We start from the raw sequence: 13,435 nt of genomic DNA on the forward strand, positions 1-13,435 counted from the left end.
GTAATAAATGCTACTTTTGTTTGAAGTGTTGGGCAGCGCCATCAGACTGGTATTCTACACTTTTCGACAAAAATTGACCATGATGGGAAAGCTTGAAATAATGTATTATTGCTTCATTGTAAACTGCATATTTGTCTTGTGCCATGTAGTCTGACGCGACTATGTACGGTGCTGACTGAAGCTGTTTTGACTCGTTCTTATAGTAAAGCTGTATATGCTTCCTTTCAGCTGCTGCTTTACCCATTGTTGATAATATACTGCAAGAAATAATACATTTTTGTGACCTACACAACAATTAATCCTTAAAGGGTACCTCTCATCAAAAAAAACTTTTGATATATTATAGATTAATGTATGCAGAATAACTTTACAATTGCATGTTATTAAAAAATATGTTTCTTTCTATTTAATTTTCCACTTTGAAGGAATGACCACTAGGGGTCTCCCTACCAGTCCTGGCAGCAAGCATTTCAGACTCATGCTGGAGTCCTAAACACTACGAGCTGCCAGTCTGCTTTGTCCACAAAGGAGAACACTCAGAGCTGCCAGCCTGCTTTGTTCACAGCCTGTTTGGCTGTGAACAAAGCAGGCTGGCAGCTCTGAGTGTTTAGGACTCCAGCATGAGTCAGAAATGCTTGCTGACGGGACTGATCGGGAAAAATACAATAGAAAAAAGCATATTTCTCATTAACATGCTATTGGAAAGTGATTCAACATTCATTCATCTAAAATATATCAAAAGTTTATTTGATGAGAGGTACCCTTTAAAATTAAACATGGGTCCTAATTAAATTAAGGTTATGTCAGTGTTACTATATCATTTTATAGAAGCTGAAGAAAGAAAATAAAAATGACAGTAATTGGATGTCAATCCTTTCATCAGCCCAAAAAAAAACCCAAAACTGATTTTATTGTGACCTACACCACACGCTGTCGTTTATTTTATTCTAGAGGTAGATAAAAGATAAAATTAAAATCAGTATTAGTTATGCATAAAGTGATATAAGATTATTTACCTGTAAAAACATAACAATCAGTATTGCTCTATTTAGAATACAAATCTGTTATTCAAAAGTAGTATGAATCAGCATGGTTTCATTAAAGGGGTATTCCAGGCAAAACCTTTTTTTTTTATATATATATATATCAACTGGCTCCGGAAAGTTAAACAGATTTGTAAATTACTTCTATTAAAAAATCTTAATCCTTCCAATAGTTATTAGCTTCTGAAGTTTTCTGTCTAACTGCTCAATGATGATGTCACGTCCCGGGAGCTGTGCATGATGGGAGAATATCCCCATAGGAACTGCACAGCTCCCGGGACGTGAGTCATCAGAGAGCAGTTAGACAGAAAACAACAACTCAACTTCAGAAGCTAATAACTCTTGGAAGGATTAAGATTTTTTTAATAGAAGTAATTTACAAATCTGTTTAACTTTCCGGAGCCAGTTGATATATATATATATATAAAAAAAAGTTTTGGCCTGGAATACCCCTTTAACCTTTTTTGGCTATCATATTGGATGATTAAGTGCTGACAACCAACAATACAAACATAAAAAATACCATGAATTTATTGACCTGGGATGTTAAGGGACTGAATAGTAACTGAACTATTTTAATAAGTCATACTTCATAAAACAGTCTCTTGGGATACATTGGCATGGAATTAGCCTACTATATATATATATATATATATATATATATATATATATATATATGCCAACGAGCCCCCTCACATGCTAATTTCTTCCCAGTATTACATCACTACAGCTGGTGCTGCGTGCAAAAACCTTTTTTAAATAGTAATATGGCAGCCTGCATGGTAGTGAGGTATACAGTGAAACAAAGAATGGGGTAACTCCATACAGCAGTGGCTTATATATCGTCAAACCAAACAATAAACACTCCCTGTGCTGTACAGGCCAAACCCAAGGGCTTTAGTGGACTGCAGTAAAGTAACTGACCCCTTCCTGGCTTCCACTAAGCCAATCAGCGCCCACGGCAGTGTCTATCTTCAGCCACTGATTGGCTGAGCAGGCATGTGATGTCCCTGAACCACCACACAGCAGGGACCAGAACTCTGTAATACTGTCAGCAGTCAGAAAAGTGTCTGTTTTTATTACCCTCTCCCTGAGCAGATATACAGTCCTGGCCGTAAATGTTGGCAACCCTGAAATATTTTCTAGAAAATGAAGTATTTCTCACAAAAACGGATTGCAGTAACATGTTTTTCTATACATATGTTTATTCCCATTGTGTCTATTGGAACTAAACCAAAAAAGGGAGGAAAAAAAGCAAAAGGGACATAATGTCACCAAACTCCAAAAATGGGCTGGACAAAATTATTGGCACCCTTTCAAAATTGTGGAAAAATAAGTTTGTTTCAAGCATGTGATGCTCCTTTATACTCACCTGGGGCAAGTAATAGGTGTAAGCAATGTAAAAATCACACCTGAAAGCAGATAAAAAGGAGAGAAGTTCACTTAGTCTTTGCATTGTCTGAGGACTTGAGAACCAAAATTGTGGAAAAATATCAACAATCTCAAGGTTACAAGTCCATCTCCAGAGATCTAGATTTGCCTTTGTCCACAATGCGCAACATTATCATGAAGTTTACAACCCATGGCACTGTAGATAATCTCCCTGGGCGTGGACGGAAGAGAAAAATTGATGAAAGGCTCAGGGAGCATCAGTGTCAGTGCGAACTATCAGTCCACATTTAAATGAAAGGAAACGCTATGGAGGAGACCCAGGAGGACCCCACTATGGAGGAGACCATGGAGGACCCCACTCTGGAGGAGACCCAGGAGGACCCCACTATGGAGGAGACCCAGGAGGACCCCACTATGGAGGAGACCCAGGAGGACCGCACTATGGAGGAGACCCAGGAGGACCCCACTATGGAGGAGACCCAGGAGGACCCCACTATGGAGGAGACCCAGGAGGACCCCACTATGGAGGAGACCCAGGAGGACCCCACTATGGAGGAGACCCAGGAGGACCCCACTATGGAGGAGACCCAGGAGGACCCCACTATGGAGAAGACCCAGGAGGACCCCACTATGGAGGAGACCCAGGAGGACCCCACTATGGAGGAGACCCAGGAGGACCCCACTATGGAGGAGACCCAGGAGGACCCCACTATGGAGGAGACCCAGGAGGACCCCACTGTTGACACAGAGACATAAAAAAGCAAGACTACATTTTGCCAAAATTAACTTGAGTAACCAAAATCCTTCTGGGAAAACGTCTTGTGGACAGATGAGACAAGATAGATCTTTTTGGTAAAGCAAATCATTCTACTGTTTACCGAAAACGGAATGAGGCCTACAAAGAAAAGAACACAGTACCTACAGTGACATATGGGGGAGGTCAGTGATGTTTTGGGTTGTTTTGCTGCCTCTGGCACTGGGGGCCTTGAATGTGTACAAGACATCATGAAATCTGAGGATTACCAATGGATTTTGGGTCGCACTGTACAGCCCAGTGTCAGAAAGCTGGGTTTGTGTCCGAGATCTTGGGTCTTCCAGCAGGACAATGACCCCAAACATACGTTAAACCCCAGAAATGGATGACAACAAAGCGCTGGAGAGTTCTGAAGTGTCAGCAATGAGTCCAGATCTAAATCCCATTGATCACCTGTGGAGAGATCTTATAATTACTGTTGGGAAAAGGCGCCTTCCAATAAGAGACCTGGAGCAGTTTGTAAAGGAAGAGTGGTCCAACATTCCGGCTGAGAGGTGTAAGGAGCTTATTGATGGTTATAGGAAGAGTGGTCCAACATTCCGGCTGAGAGGTGTAAGGAGCTTATTGATGGTTATAGGAAGAGTGGTACAACATTCCGACTGAGAGGTGTAAGGAGCTTATTGATGGTTATAGGTAGAGTGGTCCAACATTCCGGCTGAGAGGTGTAAGAAGCTTATTGATGGTTATAGGAAGTGCCTGATTTCATAAATTTTTTCCAAAGGGTGTGCAACCAAATAATATATTTGGAGTTTGGTGACATTATGTCCAATTTGCTTTTTTTCCCTCCTTTTTGGGGTTAGTTCCAATACACACAAAGGGAATAAACATGTGTATAGCAAAACCTGTGTTACTGCAATCCTTTCCTGTGAGAAATACTTCATTTTCTAGAAAAATTTCAGGGGTGCCAACATTTACGGCCATGACTGTATAAAATACATGCTGCCCTGACAACCCCTTTAACTTTTGACATACTGGACAATAGTCTTTTCTAGGCCATTGTAATATGAAGCCACATTCCACATACAATCCCAGTCTGTGTCACATGTTCTTGGCTGGAGGATCCAACCAATTGCAGTGGGGATTTCGCTGGTAAGTTATTGATATAGATTTTTTCCTTAATTTTGGTTAACATTTTGGGGGCTTAGGAACAAATTACTGACTTCCCATATGGTTATGGTTTTAGGTTACTATATTTTTTGAACTTTCAACTGGAACAAATTACGGTAATATTGTAACTCTGGGGATCATGATATCATCTATATTCATGTGTGAAGGGAAACAGAGGATTTAAAGCTGTGTATCAGAATGACTATGGTTCCCGCATTTCATTAGTGAAAACGTATGGAACGGTATTGAAAACCGTACACATAGGCAAAGCATTGCAAACCGTATGCACTCTGATGCATATGGTTGCGTACGGTTTGCTTGCTATACGGTTTTTAACAGTACTCCAAACAGTGTTCAACCACGATTTTTACTCCAGTTTTAAAACCATATTGCAACCGCATACCTTTTTTTTTTAACATGGACGTCAATGGGAAACGCACATGTATACGGTACGGTATGCGTTTTTTCTTTGCACATGCGCATTTGCATCCTAAAGTCCCCACCAAAGACCCCTCCCATTAAAAATGTATAGAATTTTCAAAAACTTATGTTTTTTTTTTTTAAATAGAAACGGACAGAACAGTATAGGGATCGACTGATATCGTTTTTTTAGGGCCGATACCGATAATCGGTGGAGGTTAGGGCCGATAGCCGATAACTTATACAGATATTCCGGTATAAGTTATCGGCTATTTATCCCCCCGCTACACCGCTGCAGATCATTGATTTAAAGCGGGCGCTTTAAATCAATGCACTGCAGTGGCTTTTGCGGTGCCATAGGCCGCCGCCGCCACCACCCGCTTTTCTCCCCCTGCCTGTCTGGGGGTCCTGAGACCTATCACCACCACCGCTCCCCCCGCCGCGCCTAGGGGTGCCTCCAGCTGTTGCAAAACTATTACTCCCAGCATGCCCGGACAGCCGTTGGCTGTCCGGGCATGCTGGGAGTTGTAGTTTTGCAACAGCTGTAGGGCCTACTGTAGGTATAGTATATTATACAGATCCCTGTCCATCCCAGAACCCTGACTCTTCTTCCCAGTTGCTGCAGGGACCGTCAGGGGAGGGTGGTCCGATCCATCCATCCTTCCTGTAGTGTCCGGTGGCATTCCGGCTGGAGGGTGAACCGGTCCGGGCTGTCCTTCTTCTCCGGGGGTCCTCCTCTCCACTCCGGGCAGGCTCCGGCCTAGTAACGCTGCATAGACGCCGCTGCGCACCTGACGTCACGGCATAGCGGCGTCTATGCAGCGTACTAGGCCAGAGCCTGCCCTGAGTGGAGAAGAGGACCCCCGGAGAAGAAGGACAGCCCGGACCGGTTCACCCTCCACCCGAAATGCCGCCGGACACTACAGGAAGGATGGATGGCCCGGACCACCCCCATTACGGGTAAGTTTAATTTTTTTTATTGACTCGGAGGGTGGGGGAGGGGCCCGACCGGTATAGCGGTATGGGCAAAAATCCATACTGTGCGAGAAAAAAAAACGGTATCCGGTTCATACCTGTATACCGCCCAGCACTACGGTGGGGGGTGCGACGCAGTGCGGTGGGTCGGGGGGGGATCGCGGTGCGGTGCGGCGGATCGGGGGGGGGGGGGGCGGTCGAGGTGCGGTGGGGCGGTGCGGGGGGCGGGGCATTATCGGCTTATCGGCAAGGTAATTGCCGATACCGATAATGCCCAAAATCGTGATTATCGGCTGATAATATCGGCCATACCGATAATCGGTGGATCCCTAGAACAGTATGCACTTTTAAAAACAGTATACAGTTTGGTTTACTTTTTCCCATACTGTTCCGTCCGTTTTTTTCCCATACGGTTTTTGATAAAAAAACGTATGCGGGAACCGTAGTTGAAAAACGTAGTGTGAACCCGGCCTAAGTTTGGTTCCCCCTTACAGGGTTTTCCAGGACTATATGATGGCTGCTTTCTTCCAGTATCATGCTTGGCCACAGGTTGTGTTTGGTATCACATTTTATCCTTTTTCACTTTAATTGTATAAAGCTGCAATACGATCTGTAGATTGGTAAGAGCAGCCATGTTTTTCTAAACTTGAAAATACCTCTTTGTTCACACGAACTTACTCCTGGCAGATATTTGTGGCTTAAAATAATCCTGATGTAATGTAAATTATTTTTAAGACTGTCTATTTTCTTATTTAACAAGCAAATTTTTAATTTCCATCAATATTTTTGGCAAGTTTTTGATTCTTTTTATCATATCATTTTATCATTAATTATACTCCTGATCCCCCCCCCAATTAGCCACATCCACATTATTATAAAAACAAAACTCAAATTCTTTCTGGCCCTATTATTACCTTTTTAGAAGGGGCAATTAACTTGAACTGATTTAATTTGGTCAGCAAAAAAACGTGTGAACAATAAAAAGTGTATGGTGAAGCCAAAAAAGTATTATTTGTGGGGAAAAATTAAAGAGAAAACAGCAATATTGCAACTTTTTTTTTTTTTTTTTGTGGGTGGTGGGGGGTCTTTCTACACAGTGTACTTTGGTAACAATTATATGTTCTATTTATTCTGTAGGTCAATGCGATCGAAACAATACCCAATTTATATAGTTTTTTTCCATTATTGTACTACTTTAACCCCTTAACGACCAAGGACGTATATTTACGTCCTTGGCCGGCTTCCGCGATATAACGTGGGGTCACGCGGTGACCCAGCGTCATATCGGATCGGTCCCGGCATGTATCTGATGCCGGGACCCGGGGCAATTAGCGCGCGGCAGCGATCACGGTGCCGCGCGCTATTAACCCTTTAGACCTGGCGTTCAAAGTTGAACGCCGCGTCTAAAACGAAAGTGAAAGCTGCCCGGCTGCTCAGTGGGGCTGATTGGGACTACCGCAGTGAAAATGCGGTGTCCCGATCAGCTGGGACACGAGCGGAGGTCCTCTTACCTGCCTCCGGCGTGTCCCCTCGGCCATTGATTGCTCTAAGCCTGAGATGCAAGCTTGAGCAATCGACCGCCGATAACGCTGATCATTGCAAAGCTATGGCTTTGCAGTGAGCAGTGCTGGCAATCAGTGTGTGCAGTGTTATAGGTCCCTATGGGAGCTATAACACTGCAACAAAAAAGTGTAAAAAAAAAGTTAATAAATTTGATTTAACCCTTTCCTTAATTTAAGTTCAAATCACCCCCCTTTTCCCATAAAAAAAAAAAACACCATGTAAATTAAAATAAATATAAACATATGTGGTATCGCCGCGTGCGTAAATGTCCGACACTCTCTGCTTCCCGGTGCGCGCGGCCCCACTCTCTAGGGCGCGCGCGCCACCTTCAGTAAATTTAAAGGGCCAGCGCACCATTGATTGGTGTGCTGGCTAATGACCCCTGCTCCTTCCATATAAAAGTTGCCTGCCCCTTCCTGCCCTTGCTGGATCTTTGTGCCTTGTGCCTCTGAGAAAGCGTTCCTTGTAGCCTGTATTTCCTTGCCTGTTGCCGAACCCGTTGCTACCATCTTTTCGCCTGTGGTCAAGCCGCTATTGGGGGAACGACCTGGGGGCTACCTGCCGCAGCAAGTCCATCCGGGTTTTCTGTGGGCCCTGGTGATGATCAGTAGTCCCTTAGACTCCGTTCCCCTGGTACGGCCCGTGCCATCACCTCTCTGGTCTAGAGGATCCACTACCAGTCCTGCCGATTCGTGACAAGTCCCAGGCGCCCTGTGCCCACAAATAAGTAGCATTGTCATTTATTTTTCGGAAAGCAAAAAATGTTACCTTCTTTATACACTATGTGCACAGACAACCTTTCCCATAGACTAACATAGAGGACAATAGTTATTCAAAAAATGGACGCAAATTTTCCATGATTTTACTGATGCATTTTTTTATTAAAATATGCCTGAATATACAGTCTGTGAAAATAGCCTAATAATCCTCGTGAACAATCCCTCTTCCCATCACATTGTCAGGTAACAAGCACTAAATGTGCACTAAATATTATCAAAATATCTACTGAATGCTGTTTTATGGAGAGGCACACGTGACCGTCTACCATCTTTTATGATTTGCTATAATTGCTGAGACACCGTGCAGCTTCCTTGACTTATTTAGTTAGTAGTCGTCACTGAAAACATTGCACCTGTGCATGGGGGTTGCATTGGGTTTATTTTCAGTGTCCTCTATGTGTGACCTTTTGTTGGTGCTTGACTTTCAACAAATAATGCAATCAGCTGAAAACATGTCACTAAATATAGAGGCGTAGTGTCGTCTTTGTAAAAAATACCAAGATATCAAAATATATTTTAAATGGGGAACACAGTTCAAAGCAACAAGTCTTTAAGCCTTATGGTAGTGTGGTAGAGGGGTGTGATGAGGGCAGATGGAATTACCCTAGGGGCAGATGGCATTAACCTCTTGTGTTCGTGACGCCAGGGTGTGGTTTTACCTCTACACCACTCGAAAGTATACCGCTGGATCCTGGGCTAGTCACGGGGGAAAATAATGACTCCGACACCAAGTTACGGAACAACAAAAGCTTTTCTGAGTTAGACAGGTGTAACAGTCTTTACAGCTTAGCCAGGCTCAAGGAGGTGACCAGTGACTTCAGAGACCTCAGGGCTCGCTGGGACTTGTAGTGGACTTGGACAATTTGTTGCAGGACCACGCTGACTTGACACAGATTAATATTGACTGACTTGACTGGGACTGACTAGACAGACTTCACCCTGTTTTTAGCTTACCAGGTTTTGACGTTCACCTGTGGGGCAGTAAACTTGTGGCTGCGTGGTAGTCTTAGGCCTCCTCAGGACACTAGACACTCTCTGTGGACTTGACCTCACTGTACTCTGCACTCAAGAGACTGAACTAGCTCCACCCAGGGTTTATATAGGGGAGACTCTGGAGGGGTCCCATAGGTCACTCTGTAGGTCACATTGTCACTGGTACCTTCCTTGGTTACAACACATAGCAAAATTACTTAAAGGTATATAACAATATATGTACATTACAATACATAACATAGGCACTGCTTAACTAGTTAGGGCACATAGGTAAAGGGGGGGGGGGCAAGGGGTCACTGAATGGAGTCTGCCTGACAGGACAGCAATGGTACAGGGGAACAACTCCTCTACTGGGCCACCACAATAGAACCAGAATTGTTCAATACTACTTAGTACTTTTTACAGAGGTTGAAAAGTTATCTATCAGATTGATAGAGATATATTTCTATAATGTTATATCGTTGGCCTTGTTCCTAAAAACGTTTCTAGACAAAGAGCTTTTAGTTCAGTCTCAATTCAAATGACGTATCTCAAAACAGCTATAGGTCTATTTGTGAAATCCAGCTGACAAGGCCCTGTTTTATCCCACATCGAAGTACAGTGCCTAAATTTTAGATTCAACCAAATAAACTGACCCACTTACCCAACCAAGTGTGAGACATGAACTAAATTCTTAGATTTAGTCTAGGGCTAAACAGTGATATTCGAGGGGTCACACAACCAAAAGTCGTCATATTACACTGCAGAAATCCCGGTAAGGTAAGTGAACGGGGTCAGGATACAAACCACGAGTGCCCCGGGGAGGCAACGCCAGAGTTGCAAGTAATGTGGCTCAGATGGATTTCATGCAGCTGTCAGGTTGCCACTTTTGGCTGCAGTACAGCACAGCAGGTTTTGGTCACATGACCCCAAAATTGTTGTGTAACCCTAGGCGTAAGTATGAAATATTCTGTTTACATTCATTCTATGAGAGTTTAAAGAGATACTTTACGTGACATTTCTAGGTCTTTTGGATTAATAGGCTACCCTTAAGATAGTCCATCAGTATCTGCTAAGTAAGACGAGCCCTTTCTATTAGCTGATTACAGGTTGTACCAGAAATCCGCCCCCCCCCCCCCCCCACTGATTGAAAATGGATAGCTTATCCCAAGGATAGGCCATCAATGTACAAGTCCCAGAAATCCTCTTTAATTACATTCTTATGATACATGCAATTGTTTGTATGTTCGACCTATGTTATTTTTTGTATATTTTCTGAACAAAAACTTGATGGTCTTCCATCATACAGAACAAACACTTTCATTTACTTCTTACCTGACATATGACGTACATATACTTCATGTTTCAGCTCTGAGTCCACTTCATGTACAGCAGCTGCTGGCTACTATCTGCCATCAACGCCAGGATCAGAGTTAAAGGGGTTCTCCGGTGCTTACACATCTTATCCCCTATCCAAAGGATAGGGGATAAGATGCCTGATCGCGGGGGTCCCGCCACTGGGGACCTCCGTGATCTTGCACGCCGCACCCTGTTAAAATCAGTCCCCGGAGTGTGTTCACTCCGGGTCTGATTACTGTCGACAGCTGTCACGCCCCCTCCCATAGGCTTGCATATAGGGGGCGGAGCCATGATGTCACAATGCTCTGGCCCCGTGATCGACAGTAATCAGACCCGGAGCGAACACGCTCCGGGGACTGATTTTAACGGGGTGCGGCGTGCAAGATCACGGGGGTCCCCAGCGGTGGGAGCCCCGTTATCAGGCATCTTATCCCCTATCCTTTGGATAGGGGATAAGATGTCTAAGCGCCGGAGTACCCCTTTAACTCTGATCTTAGCCATTTAAAGGGGTTATCCAGGATTAAAAAACCACAGATGGTTTCTTGCAAAAACAGCACCACAACTGTCCTTTGGTTGTGTGTGGTATTACACCTTGGCTCCATTTACTTCAATGGAACTGAGCTGCAATACCACACACAAACTGAGGACAAGAGTGGGGCTATTTCTGGAAGAAAACAACTATGCTTTTTCTAATCCTGGATTTCCCCTTTAAATCTCTAGATGCAATGGTCAATTGAACGGAGAAATCCAGTTAAGCCACATACCTCACACTCCCACACTGCATAGAGGCCCGGACACGGCCCGTAGCACAAGTGAAGTTTATTTGCATTGCGGTAAAAGCACAGACAGGTTAATGCTGGTGTCCTCTAAGATGTAAAGAATAATTTTTGTAGTAAAACAGACACAGGCACACATGTCAACGGTGTGATACGGTTACGTTTGTGTTTTCTTTTTTTTTTTTTTTTGGGAAGGGTGAGTAGCAAAAATGTTGTATATAGCAGTAGCTATAAAATATCAGCACTCACCATGGACCATAACTTCTGACAATGTTGACACGTGGGAGACAAAACAAAAGTAGGGGTGTACAGCTGAATAGGAGGCAACAGCTGTTTCACACGTCTAGTGCTTCATCGGACCTCCTACTGAAAAGCCCTAAGCAGAGGAGAATGGATCATTACCAATACTGGGGCAGGAACCAATGAGCTGATAGTGGGCTCAAAGAATATTATCATAAAAATGCAACATCTGCTCTGAACTCGGCTTGGGCTCTGGTATCCCTCAGATGCTGTGTCAGTCATGGCACCCATTCCCGCCATGCAAAAAGCCATGGGCAAACTCCTTACTTACTTTAATAACCAACCAAATGCCCCCAGAAGTGTGTAGAAAAGTAATCAGTTTCTGGTTCTTTGGAGTCACAGCAAGTACATGATCTCTGTTGGTGCAGCGCATTCGGAAAGTCTTCTGACCCTATCACTTTTTTTCACATTTTGTTATGTTCAGGACTTAAAGGGGTACTCCACCCCTAGACATCTTATCCCCTATCCAAAGGATAGGGGATAAGATGTCTGATCACGAGAGGGTCCTGCCGCTGGGGACCCCCTCAATATAGCATGCGGCACCCACCTGTATCTGCTTCCAGCAGCGCTGGAGGTTCTGGCTCCCGACCACGGGAACGGAAGATTGTGACGTCACGACTCCGCCCCCGTGTGACATCACGCCCCTCCCCCTCAATGCAAGTCTATGGGAGGGGGCGTGACAGCCATCACGCCCCCTCCCATAGACTTGCATTGAGGGGGCCCCCCGCGATCAGACATCTTATCCCCTATCCTTTGGATAGGGGATAAGATGTCTAGGGGTGGAGTACCCCTTTAATAAAATAAAATATTTCCAAAAGCCCATTTGGTGCAAATTTTGTCCTTTGCTAGTTTAAAATCACTTCTTGACATGAAAACGGTATCTGTTCCTAGACACGGATTATCCCCATTGCTTGAGTCTAATCTGAAAATCATGTGTATGCCTCAGATTTGTGCCCACTTATTCAATAATAGTAATTACTTTATTTATGTACTCACAATAACTAAACCCCAAGGCCGAAGCCCGGGGTATAAACCCCTATTGCTTACCCCTTAAAAAATAACTTTTATTCATTAATATTAAAAGATAATTCCCAACTACAAAATAAGATTACCACCATTGCCTCTTGAGAAAGTCGCGGAGGCGGCGAAACATGTAGAGGCGGCAATTGTGTGATCTTTTAAGCGACACCAGAGTGATCCTCATAATAGGCAGAGGATATTGGTCCTGTTTAACGAACTCATTGTTATATTCGGATCACCTGGATGTCAGTTTTAATCTTATATTGTAGTTGGGAATTATCTTTTAATATTAATTAATAAAAGTTATTTTTTAAGGGGTAAGCAATAGGGGTTTATACCCCGGGCTTCGGCCTTGGGGTTTAGTTATTAATGGTGCTCACAATCTAAATTCACCTATCAGTATGTTTTTCGAGTGTAGGAGGAAACACTAAGCCACGCATATGAATAATCCATATTTTGTCTCGCGATAGCCTATGTGACGGTCTTCTGATGGAATGAATGGAATAAAGTAAGAGGCTTTTTGTTTTGTTTATCGGGTTAGGAAGAACGTTTGGCAGATAACTAGAATATTTACAGGTTCATCTTCTTGTCGATCAACTATTATTGTTGAGGGAAGCTTCCAGTGTCCACAGAGGAGGCTTCAGGTGAAATATAGTATTAACCCCTTAAGGACCATGTTCATTTTTGCCTTAAAGGAGTAGTCCAGTGGTGACCCAGTGGTGAACAACTTATCCCCTATCCTAAGGATAGGGGATAAGTTTGAGATCGCGGGGGGGTCCGACCGCTGGGGCCCCCTGCGATCTCCTGTACGGAGCCCCGACAGCCCGCGGGAAGGGGGCGTGTCGACCTCCGCACGAAGCGGCGGCCGACACGCCCCCTCAATACATCTCTATGGCAGAGACGGAGATTGCCGAA

The 13,435-nt window shown here is 44.0% G+C and overlaps 1 protein-coding gene across 1 annotated transcript in view; it reads right to left on the bottom strand.

The window, feature by feature from the left end:
- The window catches only part of ATP2A1 (ATPase sarcoplasmic/endoplasmic reticulum Ca2+ transporting 1), a 77,029-nt gene that overhangs the window by 37,020 nt on the left and 26,574 nt on the right, over positions 1-13,435 (bottom strand). Inside the window, exon 3 of the mRNA XM_056534087.1 lies at positions 11,450-11,576. Within this exon, the coding sequence (XP_056390062.1) occupies positions 11,450-11,459 (10 nt within the window). The 5' untranslated portion in view covers positions 11,460-11,576. The remainder of the gene's footprint in view (positions 1-11,449; positions 11,577-13,435) is intronic.

The sequence above is a fragment of the Hyla sarda genome, chromosome 8 (assembly GCF_029499605.1).
Source record: "Hyla sarda isolate aHylSar1 chromosome 8, aHylSar1.hap1, whole genome shotgun sequence".
Classification (NCBI taxonomy): Eukaryota; Metazoa; Chordata; class Amphibia; order Anura; family Hylidae; genus Hyla; species Hyla sarda.